The sequence below is a fragment of the Aquila chrysaetos genome, chromosome 14, assembly GCF_900496995.4.
Source record: "Aquila chrysaetos chrysaetos chromosome 14, bAquChr1.4, whole genome shotgun sequence".
Taxonomy (NCBI): Eukaryota; Metazoa; Chordata; class Aves; order Accipitriformes; family Accipitridae; genus Aquila; species Aquila chrysaetos.
In genome coordinates this window covers 18,138,338-18,152,678 of record NC_044017.1, presented here as the reverse complement: position 1 = coordinate 18,152,678, position 14,341 = coordinate 18,138,338, and the positions used below count along the sequence as shown (strand labels likewise).

Below are 14,341 nucleotides of genomic sequence, written 5' to 3'. Positions count from 1 at the left end.
ACAGATAGCATAGCCTAGACACCCAGCTGCCAGGGCACCAAGGCTGGGGAGATGGATCCTACGATTACAGCAGGTACAGAAACTCCCTTCATGCTGCTGGAGAGTTACAGCTGCAAAAGCTGTAATTACCAACACCATTTCAAGCCTTCAGTGCCTAGTTTTGAGCACCCTAAGTGCACAGCCTGAGATTCAGCAGTGCGGAGTATCTAACACTGCGGGTGCGCTACCCCAAGTGCTGGTCTGCCATGAGATCACTCATGAATTACAGACTCATGACAAATGTGATTCTCAGTGTTTTCAAACATCATGGTAGAGAAGAGCCTTCTGTATTTCTGGGCTAACTTGGGTGTGACATTTCTGAGGCTGTTCAGATCTAGTTTTGTAACTCAGCTCCTTACATGATGCTTGCTTATGTTCCTGGACTGGTCGCCAGTCTTGCAGGCTAGAAAAGAGTGACCTCCCTGTAGTATAAGCATGAGAAGTGGGTTCAAACCTAACAGTCTACTGTTTTCATGCCTCTGCTGGGCTCTCTGTCTTCTGATCTGCTACAGCCATATAATGCTCAAAGGGTGATACAGGCAAGACTAGGGAAACAACTTAGAAATCAGGGCAGGGAGAAGGAAAGGGACAGAATAGGGTTAGATTGGGATAAAAGAACTAAAACAAGAATGACAGAGAACAAGGGGAGAGGGTAAAGATATATAAAATATATCAGAAAGGTAGGGATGGAAGACCACATCGAAGACGGGAAAGAATAGGGAAGAGGAAAAAAGAATTAAGACACAACATGATAAATCAAGAGAGAGGAGAAGGCACAAGCATTAATGGGAAGATATGAAGAAACTAGAGTAATTGGCCTGGAGGGAAATGTAATGAAATTCCCAGATCACCAGAACATTTCCACTGTTTAAGGAAGGGACTCTTACCTTACAGAAATTGGTTTAGTAGGGGGTATTAGGACGGAGCCTTGTTCAGTATTCCTCTCAACAAAAGTCCTACCAACCAAAAGACATATTGGAAAGAGTGATGGAGACGTGGCCTCATTTGAAATGGAGAAGCCATCACTTAATTTTTCAAAATAATATCTCATACTCTTTAGAGTACATCACACCACAGAAAGTGCCAGCAGATTCTCAAAAAAGAACAATGTGCTACATGCTGGATAAACACCATCTTTTCTCCAAGGAGTTACAAGAATGCTGAAGTACATTAAGAGCAGAGAGATCAATAAATTTAATTTAAGCAAATCAGCAGCAGAGTAAGGAACAGCACTGAAACTCAGAGTGTTCTGTCCACTGCCTTTCTAGCCATCCAAGCAATCCCCTTTTAAATTGTTCTCGGTGACTTCAAATTGCTGGTGAGTTTATCCACAATAAAATTACAACAATTACACATCATTGCTTCAGCTACCCTTACATGCCTGTCACATAGACTAATAACAGCCCATAAAGTTAATAAGGACACCAGGTATTGATTAAGTGTTAAGTAGTATCATCACTGAATGGGACCCAGCTCATCAAGGCACCTCTCCTGCATCTCTGTTGTAGGGACCTACTGCAACCTATTCTCATATAGTGACTGACTTCCCTCTGCAGTATGTGGTAGGTGCCTCTGAAAGCCTCCAGAAAGAAATACTGAGGTCTTGAATTTACCCTTGAATTGAACTGAAGGCATTTAGTGGCACCAAGCAATTCAAAGGCTACATCTGTAAAAGCAAATAGTAGCTCAACAGGAGAAGGTCTGTAGAGTGAAAAAATTGGTGCTGAAGATCCATGTCCACACTATATGCTCTTCTTGATGGTTTTCTTTGGACTAGCTCTGGTTAGTCCCAAGCAATGACCACCCATTGTTCACTGAAGCACAGTAGGTGTGTCCCTGGAGGCCACTTTTCTGTTTAGCCTCATCTGAAAGGAGCCTGGTTTGTGCTGACACCGGTCTTGTGCTGTGAAGTGGGGAAGTTCAATTCAAAAGCACACTCTTGATCAGAACGCCAATGCTGGTGCACTTGCAGACATCTGTTATTTAGGTACAGGCCTTTGGCTCTTAATGTAGGATAATGAGTTCAATAGGTCCTAAATTAGGCAGAAGGGAACCTGCTTGTCTTAACCACAGTACACAGTGCCAGCAAAGTCTTACCTGTGTGCGTCCTCCTGTGAGCCTTCAGGTGGGAACTTTTTGTGTATACTTTGTTGCATCCCTCAAAGTCACACCGATGGATGCGCCGCTTCCTGGAGTCTGGAGACTCAGACCTTCTCTGACGCCTTGTGCTCTCAATACTGAATGGTGAAATTGAACTAAAAGACAGAACAGAAGCAAAAAAATTAAGAAAGAGCATGGTGTATATCCCGGGCCCCAAAAGATCAGCTGTAATGTATCATTGTGCCAGAAGTGACCTTAACAATTAATTAAATACTTCCTTTTCTACAATGCAGTCCACAGCATATATTTGAAACAATCTGTGCTTGAACTAGAGTGTATTTTGCAGCATGAAGTAATTCAACTCTTGATTTAGAAGTGCTTATTGCCAGAGAAAACACCACGATCCTTGAAATACTGCTCCAATAATGAAGTAGCCTGACTCTATCTGAGCTTTATTTCTATTTCACACGTGTCTAGATCCAAGCGCACTGAACCCTGCTTTCTAAACAACTTTATATATAGCCTCCATAATTTCTCTTTGACAAGTTTAAATAGATAAAAATCCTGAAACCTTTTATGGAAAAGTGTTTCCAGTACCCAGATCTGGACTATGGATCCTCACATTTGGCCAAACACCTGTTGTTTGCTTGCATACAGATTGCTAACAGATCCATATCACCCTGCAGCAGCGATTTTTCCATTTCCTTATTTAACAATTCTCAATCTATCACCTGCAAGTCAATGAATTTTACTTCCTTTTAGACCACTGATAAATAAAAAGTTTATTAGCCCAGGGCCAGTGAACAATCCCTACAGAAATGCGAATGCTCATCGAAGATACTCCATTTACAGCAACGTCCTAAGGCCTATCAGTTATCCTAATTTTAAGCAATTAAAAATATAATGTTGAAGTCACATTGCTTGAGTTTCTAAATACAGTGCGTACTGAGGCTAATACTTGAAGAAAGCCTGCTACAACAATGCACTTGCCTCAGTTAGATAAACCTGTGTCATAAACTATTATCAAGCTGGAATACCAAGATCCAAACCCTCATTGACTTCCATTAATTATATTACCCAGCAATAAATCATTATTAATTGATCGCCTTATCAACCCCATTATGGTTATACTGCACAGCAGTCACGTTCACCTACAGCTATAGTAGCCTGTTTAGCTACTTTAAGTACTGGAACACCATTGCCCTTCTTCAAGTTTCTGGGGCTTCCCCCACATTCCTGGGTTTATTGACATTTAAGGTAAATGATCTAGAGAATCATCAGCCAGCTCTTTTAAACTCTTAGTTTAAAGTTCTCAGTTCTCCTGAAAGAATTTGTGACTGTCAAATGAAAATGAATTGGAGGAAAAGAAACTGAATCTGATCACGAAAAGAAGCATGAATCTTTGGGGAAGCTAAGATACTGAGAAAGGCATTTGAAAGAACCACTGATGTTGATGCATCTGCTGAGAAGCTCATGTGTCAACACCAATCTGCAACCTTCCGTTACAATAGCCACTGCTGTTACAGCTATAGCTTTTCTGGAAAAAAACTTCACTTTTAGAGATTTCCAGAATTTGCTGAGGACTATTTATATTGGGTTAAAACTTTGCATAAAGCATCTTGCACCGTTAGCATGTGATTTCACTGATGTTCCAATCCTCTGCATTACAAATCTTCAAGCCTTGAATTAATGGTAGTCCAAGTGACACATTTTTCTTTTTGTTTAAATATTTTTACAGTACAACCCTAATTTAAAGCACTATTTAAAAAAAAATGGAGTACTCTCTTTCTGACAGCCCTCTTTTTCTCTTAACACTTGATATATATTCATATTTAACCTTCAGGCAAAGAGATTTTCCAGATTAATTATTTTTGCCTATAATACAATGTGTGTAAATGGGTGTGTGGGGAATTTCTGAAATGGAAAAAGAAATGGACAGACGGTCGTAATATCAACATTAACTAGCAAAAAGTAGTCCCTAAGAGAGTAAGACACATCAGCACTAACTATGTGACAAGAATACAGATATGTTTAGCTGTCACAGAAATGGCTTAGGAATTGCATTTAAGCATCTGCATCTCAGGGCAAATAAAAGTCTTGGGTTAGATGATTCACTGAGAACCGTCTTGCTACTCCAGGTTTTTTTTTTAAATATCCCACCAGCTAAAATAAAAAGCAAACATGTAAATCAGCTCATAAAGCTCAATACTGAAGGTACAAAATCCAGTGCTCAAGACCAGAAAATCTTTATCTTTAAAAATAAATATCTGTGTATCATTTTTGTGTGCATATGATTTATGAGCCGTCTTAAAAGCCTATTTTGTAACAGGGCGTTCAGATCCTGGACAGTACAGCCAGTTTAAATGGGAGGAGGATCAAGCTTATAACGCTGCTGCAACTTCCAGCCCCAAGACAAAGCAAGCCTTAAGCAGAGTCAGCACCTTGTAAAAAGCTATTTGTCATATACAAGAAAGTGACCTCGTTGCTGGGAACTGCTCTGTGCCTTCCCGGGTGTTTGTACAGGAGAGGGTGGCATAAAGCAGTACCACGAAGGTGGCACACGATCAGTGCTGCTGCTTCTTAACTGGATTGTTCCCTCTTTCTAAAACGCAAAGCATCCTACCTATTCCACGCCAGGGAAAATAACCGAGTAAACCACAGAAGGCGACGTGCATTGCCACCATCCCCTGGGAGCTTCACAGCCATCACTTGCTCAGCGTTACCAACAGCTGGAACCAGCAAACGTAACCTCATGCCTTCCCTTTGCAGCAGTGCAGGCTGAATGACAAACTAACCAGCAGAACAGACTCACGTGGCAAGTGAGAGCACACCTCCAAGGTGATCTTCCTCTGCCACTCTAACTCCTATGGCACAGGGGGACCACACAGTGCAGACACACTCACTGGTGGAAAAGGAGCCAGATCCTACCTGATACCACCAGCTTTGTTTTAGCCTTACAAAAGCTGTGTGACTTTTAAAAATGGAGATACCACAGGAAGCCCTAAAAAGAGCACAAAGCGCTTTTTTGAGCTTCCTGACGTTAGTCCCTCTCACAGTAACTTTCAGTTGATTTGCTGATGTCCTTGGCCATGCAGCAGTGAAGGGACACCCTCCTTTTTCGTGAGCAATTTCTACAAAATACCCTCACTGACTACACAGACATAAAAAAAGTCCTCAAAACCATGTTTTGGGCCTTTTAAAGGCCACGGGAGTTCTGCCAGGTGGCTCTGGTCAGCACAGGGCTCCAGAAACTACTGTTTGATGGCACCACAGTGGACAAAGACTTTGAGAATGGACATGACAGGGAACTCACAGGTATTTATTTTTTTTACTGAGTTTTTTCTTTTTGTTTACAATGTATTTAAAATCACATAAATTAAATAAATTAAAACAACAACAACATATCGTAGCACCCTCTTTTGACCATAAGAGTCCCTCACAGACTGCCCAGAGTGAAGACCTGAAAACACGTCAGCAGCCAAGAGCTGCCAGGGTGCCCAGACCAGGAGCTGCCAGTTCTCCTGTTAATGGCCAAGATCTCAGTCAGCCTTTAAGGCTCAAGGTGGGGTTTAGCAATAGGACTGACACCAGATGTAACATCCCAGCAAAACTGCAGGATGCCTCAAATTACTCCCAATACACCAAGTTTGAAAGAGAAATTAACAAAGAAGAAAACTGAGTTCTGACCTGTCAGCTGGACATTTATTTATTTGCAGTTTGTTATTTCTAAAAACTGTAAAATTTCTATGTTAGTGTAAAAACCGTTACACTAACAGAAATCCTGGGAGACTGCTGGCTGCCTCCATAAGCAGCTGCAACACCTGTGCTCAGTACTGCTCATAGGGGGAAAATGAATGAAACCAATGTGAGCATTTACAGTGATTTACAAAACTTCAGCTGTGTTATTTCCAGCTAGAAGTGAAAACATGCATCTGCAACTCACGCAAGGCCAAGTGCTTGTCTCTCTGATGCAAAAAAGTCTGCAAAGTAAAACAAAGACTGGGGCTTTGCCGGTAGATGGCCGTCAAGTTCTGCTGAACATGATCTGCGCTGCCTGTGAAGGGGATTAAAACAACCCTGTTAATGCGGGATTATTTTTCCTTTCTACGGTTGCTGCCCATGACCTCCTAGGTGTTTCGCCTCTGTTCTACATACAGACTGTGAAAGGCCCTTAGCATATGCAGTAACACTGTTAAATGCAGATGTAGCAGGTCTTTTTATACCAATCCTGTTGTCTTCTAAGCAATATGCAGAGCAGAGCTGCCCGGGGAGCATTGTATGTTTATTAAAGCCTTGAACTGTGTTCAGTGCTGCGACACGCCAACAACATGCCATGCAGTGACAAGTTGCTGCACACTGGCTGCTCCCCACAAAGAGCCTGCTCGTGTGCTCTCACCCTGTGGCAAACATGCAGTGTTACCGTCGGCCACCAAAGGACGAGCTTCCTGGTGCTGCCAGCAAGCTGGGCAAGAGCTGGCTGACACGGCCAGCATGGAGCTGGTGACGTGCAGCCAGCCACGCTTTGCTCTTTGCTGTACAAACCCAGTGTCGCAGTGTTGCGTTTTCGTCCTTGTGATTGCCACCTTTACTCTTCCTTGGCCCCTCCGCTATGAGCTCAGGCTCTTTGGTTATGTCTCCTGCCTGCCTCGCAAAAGACCTCATGGAAAACACACTGACCCAGGGCCAACAGGTATAGACCAGCTTGTGTCCAAAGTCCCCCACACCTTACCATACGTCCCTCCTTCATAGCATTCAGAATATACTACCTTCTTCCCTAGCCGGCCCTGTAGTTAAACAAGGGACTTAAGGCTGCACCTTAACAATAGTCTACGGCTGTGGAAAACAGACGTTAACTTCACTTCGGGGTGAGACCCAGGCACATATCAGCTGTGTCTCCTCCAGGCTGGCTACCACAAGAAGGAGAAACAGATTGGGCTCAGTCCCATGTGGCTTCTGCTCAGCCCGGATGAGGAGCTTGGCAGGCCAGAGCGTGCCCCACAAGGTGGGCATAATGCGAGCTGTGGTCCTCTTGTGTTTCTCAGGCTCTGGGCTGTTGAAGGATGTGGTTTGGCTAAGATAGCATACCAGGACAGTCCTGCTCCAGTTCCTTTCCCTTGTGTTGGCACTGGCACTTGTCTGACTGCAGGGAGACAGTTCAGGGACCCACAGTAACGAAAAGTCAATTCTGCAAAAAAAACCTGAGCAGCTTGCTTGCTTTTGCTGGTTTAACTCCCCAAATAGTGGAGTCTGCCAAGTACCTGCACTGACACATGGGAGAGGATGGGAACCTGTGTCCAAGGGTTAGGGGCGTGTCATCACCCCTTTCAGTGGCAACTAGCTGTGATTACCACCAATGCCGCAACTTCCATGGAAATTTAGAATTTGTATGAAGAAATCAAGAATGTGGACATAAGCAATCAACACAAGGAACAACTGGAAAATCCACCTTTCACTCCACAACGAAGCTTATTCTTGTGATACTTGTGTATATAACACACACAAAAATAAACACATAAATGGATAGGCTGAAAACAAAAATTGGGAGATATTACCATGCTAAATACTTAGGAGGTGACAACATGCCTTGGCAATACAGGATAGAACCAACAGGCCAACATTCATATCTCACCCTCAGGCCAATTTTGGACATCCAGATATTTACAGTTTTTCTTTGGTTTTAAAGGGAAAAAAGATATAAATATACAATATTCAAATATAAAAATAGTGTATAAGTTTAGCAATGTGAATCTTTGCTTTATGAAATACGAAAAGCTTCTGGGCCAACCTGTCAGCTGTAGCAACTAAAACTGCAGGCAAACAAAATAAAAGCAGAAAACTAGAATATCACATGTCTGCATTCAGATGGTAATGAGCAGCTGAAGAAAATCCTTGGACCTCCAGCATTCGCTCAGCAATCAAAGGGAACCTGGGCTGCAGAAAGAAACATCATGGGTTTTGGCCACTTAGCATTTACAGAAAGTAGAGCTCTTAAGTGAATAACTATGGGCGCTAAGTCGAGCTTTCTCCATTATTTTTGAAAATCTTGGCCTTTGGATCCAGTGGTGGGACGGCACCCCCTGAGCACATCGAGCAGCACGCTCACGCAAACCCACAGCAGCTGTCCGTCCTCCTTCGGGTGAAGCAGGGCAGTAGTGACCGCAAGCAGCTCACAGAGCAGCTCCCTGCCAAGGACAGTCAGAAGCAGAGACGACCGCTGTCCCATTGCCTTTGCTTGGCTCCTTTGGCACATTTCTGAATCGAGTGAACGTGTGCACAGCAGCACACCACTCATTCAGTGAGCTAATCTCACTTACGATAAAGTACCTTCTTTCTGTTAAGACCTTCAAGTTTCAGATGCTAACAGGCATGACATGGGTACACTGTGTGTTTTTGAAAAGGGGAACTTAACCGCATTTCCCAGTCTCCAGCTCTCAATTACTTTCTTTTGTAGTAGCTTTTCACATAACGTAATTTCATTTTCTGATAGCTCGTATAATGTTACCTTCCCACTCAGGATATTGGTGAAAGTATCCTTATAAACACTACATATTAAACTGTGAAGAAATATGATATGGATTATTTTTCATTACAGTTTATAAAACTTCACCTAGTAGTGAGATGCCAAAATCATGCTATATAAAAACATAGTAGTTTTTTTCTTTAATATGCCTAAATATCAGTGTAGTCTCCTGATAAAGTCCTCCCCTCAAATATTTAGTCACTGCTTTTTTTTAATACAAAGTTTCTACTGTCTCCTGTTCACAGACTAACAGATGCACATGCATATATACATATGTATTTTTTCTCCTCTTTGATTCTTAGATTCTAATTAATATTTCATGAAAGGTAAACAGCTGCCTTAGGAATGTTAGACATTAGAACATATCAAGCAGTACTTAAGGTGATCATAAAAAGAAAATACATACTACTCTTTTATTAGTGGTAGTTACTTCAATCAGTGTACTTTAAGGTGATGTTATACTGGAAATTATACATTTTGTCAAGAAAGAAAGGAGGAACTTGGCAGCATACACAAACAGTACACATATTAAATGGGAAAAATCACATGGGTAAACAAGACACAGATAAGACATGATTTGAATACATTTGGTTCAGGAAGTGCCTGAGCTGGATATGATGGGAAATCACACTGGGAGCAGACGGCGGTAGGAGCATGGTAAGTTTTCCCTGTTACGCTCTGTCCTAGGTGTCCACTGCTGGCTGCTGCCAGAGGCAGAGTCCCGGGCAAGAGGATCCTCTCCTGCGGCTCCATTCAGCCATTCCTGTGCTCTTACATCCCTGTCCTGGGTGGTCAGCAAACAAAATACCCTACACATCTCTGACCACAACTTCATCTGCAGTATTTATTCCTGCTGCGACCAGCTAAAGTTACTTGAACTGTTGAGCTGCCTTGTAATACTCAGGTGTGTTACAACATCTCTCCCGCTGTGGTGGAACCGAAAGCACGACTATACATGAAACAAACTTCTGGCAGAGGGAAAGAGCTTTGGGGTCTGCTAGGAAAAGCACTAATGTCAACCACGGCATGCCTTACCTAAATTATCCATCACCTCCGTTATCAGCTGTGTTAAGCTGAGACATGAGAATGAGAGAGTTGCCTGATCCTCCTGATCTGTGTTTGTGCTGTGGGACCCAGGAGCACTGTGCGCTCTTAGAGCAGTGCTGTCCTGGGGTGTATCCCAGCTCCATTCTGGGCTGAGACCCAAGTACACACCACGTTCTCCTCTTTCACGCCGTTCTTCTGTGCTGGGTTTCTAAGGAAAGGAAGCGGGGCCAGGAAGTATCTATGACATGCTCCAGCACGTCCCCCAGATCTGATGACTGGAGGACTGGTACTGCAAAGCACACTTCCGATAGAGAAAACCTATAAATCAAGCCTATGATGAACTCTGGAATGCCACTGAAAAAAACCCCACACCAAAACTTACCACCTATTTTACCCTTACCATTGACCAAGAAAATTTTACCCTATAGAGCTATTGTGTAAAAAAGCAAAGGAATTACATGTTAACTATCTTGCACATAAGCATTGCCTACATAATTAAAATGTTTATTCCTGGTTTTGGGAAAGTTCATGGCCATATGACAACTTGCACCACCTGCAAATCCTGCTGTAAGAACCAGAACCTGGGCCAGCCTCTAAGCAGAGACAAACTTATTCCTGCACAACAACATCCAGCCATAGCCAAGCATGGGCAACAGCAGCTCCCGGACCAGTGACACCCCTACTGAATTACTGGGCTGCTGCTTAACAAAGACAAATTTCACATTTCTCTTAACATGGCTGGACAGACAGAGCTTGTTTCTACCTGTAAAAGTTTTAGAAACATTTGACAGTAAGGCTATGATGTTTCACACATGGACAAAATACTTTAAACAATTCCGCTTCATTGCTCTCTGTCTTTTCCTTGGTTTGGATACATGGACTCACATTAGGTGAGACACTTGTCCTTATATTTTGCTATAGATTTTGAGACGACAAATGACAGCGGTTGTTTAAATCTGTTTAGGAGGTATTTTTTTCTAATACATGCAACATACAGAAGATGCATGGCTGCATCACCAACAATTTCAGCTTGTCAGGACAGCTGAACCCAGTGCAAAGACTCCTCTGGATGCTGAAGCCCACATTAACACCTCTTTTTGTAACATGCTGCATTACCATGGAATAAAGAGTAACAGAAAAACTCAGCTGGGGAGGGACCTATCAACCTTCTGCTCAGCAGGGTTAACTTCAGAGCTACATCTGATTGTTCATGGCCTTGTCCTGTTTAAGTCTCAAAATGTTCGAAGGTGGAAAAAAACGGGTCTCTCTGGGCAACATGTTCCAGTGCTCAGCCACACTCATGTTCTAAAGGGAATTTCTAACGAATGCTCATTTTTTCTAAATAGTTCCTACATAAATGTTTATATTTATAAATACAGATATCTACACATTATAATGAAAGATAACCAAGTGACCATGAGCTAATGCAAGTCTGAATTTATTTCTTTTTAAAAAAAAATTAGCATACTTTGCTTTAGCCCAATGGTCATCTGAGCTGAAGGGGAAATCCATGAAAATAAGGAAACCTCAAGCAGTGGGGTAAACGTATCTTCACAATGAACTTGCAGATGGAATAAAGTACATGAGCAAAGGACTGTTCTTTGGATCTGAAGACAAAGCATTGTACGTCTTCCAGAAACCCTGTATGCCAAACGTGTTTGATGCACGGTAGTTCAGGCCTGGGAGCCGAACCTGGTCTAGCAGAGAAAAAGCATCTTATTTCAGCCCCTCCTTTCAGAGCTGGCAGAACAGCACTGATCATTCACAAGATCTCTTAACGCACCAGCCGTGCTAACGCTCCTTCCAGACGGAGGCTGCATCAATGCCGAGTCTGTTCTTTCTTTTTTGTACCCTTTTAGAAAGAGCAGAAAATTGGGTAACTGAGTACCTCCAGCTCAGCTTTGAAAGCACAGGGCCCTGCTTCTTACCTTTCCTGTTCCTTTCTGATTCATATTTTTCCTTCATGTTTTTCTGGCAACACATATGCAAGCAAGCTACAGCAATACTGGTATTCTCAGCAGAGGAAATTAAAAAAGGGAAATAAAGACTACTCTGTTGGAGACAGAGGCTGAGCTGAAATTTCCAGCATGGAAATTAGATGAGTATGTACATATTCACGTCTTTCACCTTTGTTCTGGTTACCTGTAGAAGCAGCACAGACGCTTCACTTACTAGTGCAGGACTCCCTGCATGTTGTACCTTGCTTTCCAGATTTTACTTTCTTCTCATATCTCTAATTCTGATTTCTCATACCTGTGCAGCACAGTAGTCAGTCCCAACGTCTGTACCATGATGACTCTTGCTTGTGCATCCACCTCTTCTTGTTGGTCAGACTAACAAATGTGGAACTGATGACCGCAGTGGTGATTAAAAATTCCCTCTTCTGTATCCTTAGCTGACAAAATTGTCACATAATGTCTTGCCAGGTCAGTGACATTAAATGAGGACATTGCATCCACTGGGACTGAAGCTCATGTGAATGACCTTTTCTTCCTTCCTTTTCAGAAGGTTTATTATTCGTAAGTTACATATTTAATTACCCTGGATACCCACGTATAATGCAATTATGGGTGTTCATCTGCCATACTCTGTGTCACCAAGCAGATTTTGGTAACTGCTAAATAGTTGACTCCATTGAAGTGTACACTTTGGTGCTTATATATATGTAAAAATAACCTGCCACCACCAATAGAATGTCACCTCAAAAACCCAATTTTATATGCCCCACAGCCCTCTAGAAGCTCCCTCAGCTCTAGAAGCTGAGAATATACATTGCAAAGAATTAATCTATTGCAGAGGTAAAATAAGTATCACACCTGGCTAGGAAAAAAGGGACTAAATAATTTAATTCATTTGGGGACAAAAAAGGCACTGAGCACAAGATCATACTTCACGGATCTGGGTTTCTTTTTCTAAAACTACTTTCTAATTGATAAAGTTTGAGATTTATGTTTTTTTCTTTTTCCTTCCAGAGCACCCTCTCCTATTGAAAGGAATTTTTTACAAAAGAACAGAAGAAAATATTCTATAAATCAAAATTGTTACTATACCCCAGAGGCCATACAGATTGTGTTACCAAGCATTTTTGTTAACAATGAGGAATCCTGATGTATTTATGTTATACAAGAAGCTAGCTTTTCTATTCAATATGCTAACTTGTACCTGGCTTTACAGTCTGGCATGTTGATGAAGTACCTCTTAATTTAGATTATGAGATCCTTGCTACACCTTTTTTGCTGTTTTGTGTTTGCAAAGGAAAATAAGTACAGTGAAGTCCAAATCCATGAACAGAGTACTAATACACTACTGCAATATGAAGAAACCCCACTACCTCTCTTTGCATCTGTGGTTTTACACACCTACTTATAATATACTCTCACCTGAAAACCAAGCAATGTTCTGGGCTTCACCAGGTCCAGCTCCTCTGGCTCTTTTCCCAGGGACTGTCATTTCTTTTCTCTTCCTGCCTTTTATTTTCCTTCTCTCTTCCCTCAGACTTGCTGCCACCTCCCCAGCTGGGAACTGCCTCTCTAGAGAATCACAGCGCTAGGTTTTGTCACTGAGTAAGATATTTACATAGGCAGAAATTTATATAGTTGCAGTATCATCATATTTGCTGGTATCTGTAAAATTTCTAGTGGCTTCATCTGCACACCGGGATAGAAAGCGTCCTTGAAAGTTATAGAAATCACTCGGCCATATAATTTCTGAGAAAGAGGAACCCATGACTACCACCTACGAGCTAGAAGAGCTACGCTATCTTTTTACTGGCCTTGCACAGATTGGTTGGACCATGTGGGCAACCATTCCTCTTCTTCTCTCCATTCCTGAAATCAACCTGATTTCCATCCAGTGAATACTCAGTCTGCACTCTGAGTAACTGCAGGTAGGTAGAGTCTTCCCACTTGCAATTAATTAGGCAACAGAGCACTTACCTACTTTTCACACATACCAAAAAGGCAAATTTCCACAATTCCTTGTTTATCTTTATACCAGTTCAGCAGTCAGAAAGATATCCAGCTTGGATGCGTGCCTTGGAAAAGTCCGGCACAGCTGCCATTGTCTTCAGTGGAGTCAGACAAATGTCCTCCCAACAGAAAGAGGAAACCAGAGTATTGTGGATTTCATGAATCGGTCTTCTTAACACTTTCTCACCAAGGCAGCACTGCGTTTATGATCTCAAGTGCTCATGGGCAGGGCAAGATTTGATTAAGAGCAAAATTTCTTCTGTAGGCAGACTGCATATGGCCATAACGTACATTTTGTACTAAGAAATCTAAGGAAATATGTCTTTAACAGATCTGTTTGTCACATCAGAAATTGCTCCATTTGCACTCAGAACAGTCTATATTCTTCACAATAAATACCCCATAACACTTTTTCAAGAGCATTCATTAGGCTGGTGGCCAAACAGCTCCAGTACTCTGGGCTTCACTGGGTCAAGGTGGCTGTGTGGGCTTGCTCTCATGTTCCTCCACTTGAACAACGAGGTGGTTCTCACTGTGGCTATTCCCTGGTCAGAAAAAACTACAGATGCCTTTAGGATAACAATATTCTTCTTTAGAAAGGCTAGAACAAAATCCTGATGACTTTTTGTCATCAAAGTAAAGGGTCAAGATTTCACCCTATGCATGC

At 42.2% G+C, this 14,341-nt stretch overlaps 1 protein-coding gene across 9 annotated transcripts in view; it reads right to left on the bottom strand.

The window, feature by feature from the left end:
- KLF12 (Kruppel like factor 12) overlaps positions 1–14,341 on the bottom strand; it is a 252,339-nt gene that overhangs the window by 24,977 nt on the left and 213,021 nt on the right. For all 9 annotated transcript variants that reach the window (XM_030036334.2, XM_030036331.2, XM_041128670.1 and 6 more), the window contains one exon: positions 2,137–2,294. In XM_030036334.2, the coding sequence (XP_029892194.1) occupies positions 2,137–2,294 (158 nt within the window). The remainder of the gene's footprint in view (positions 1–2,136; positions 2,295–14,341) is intronic.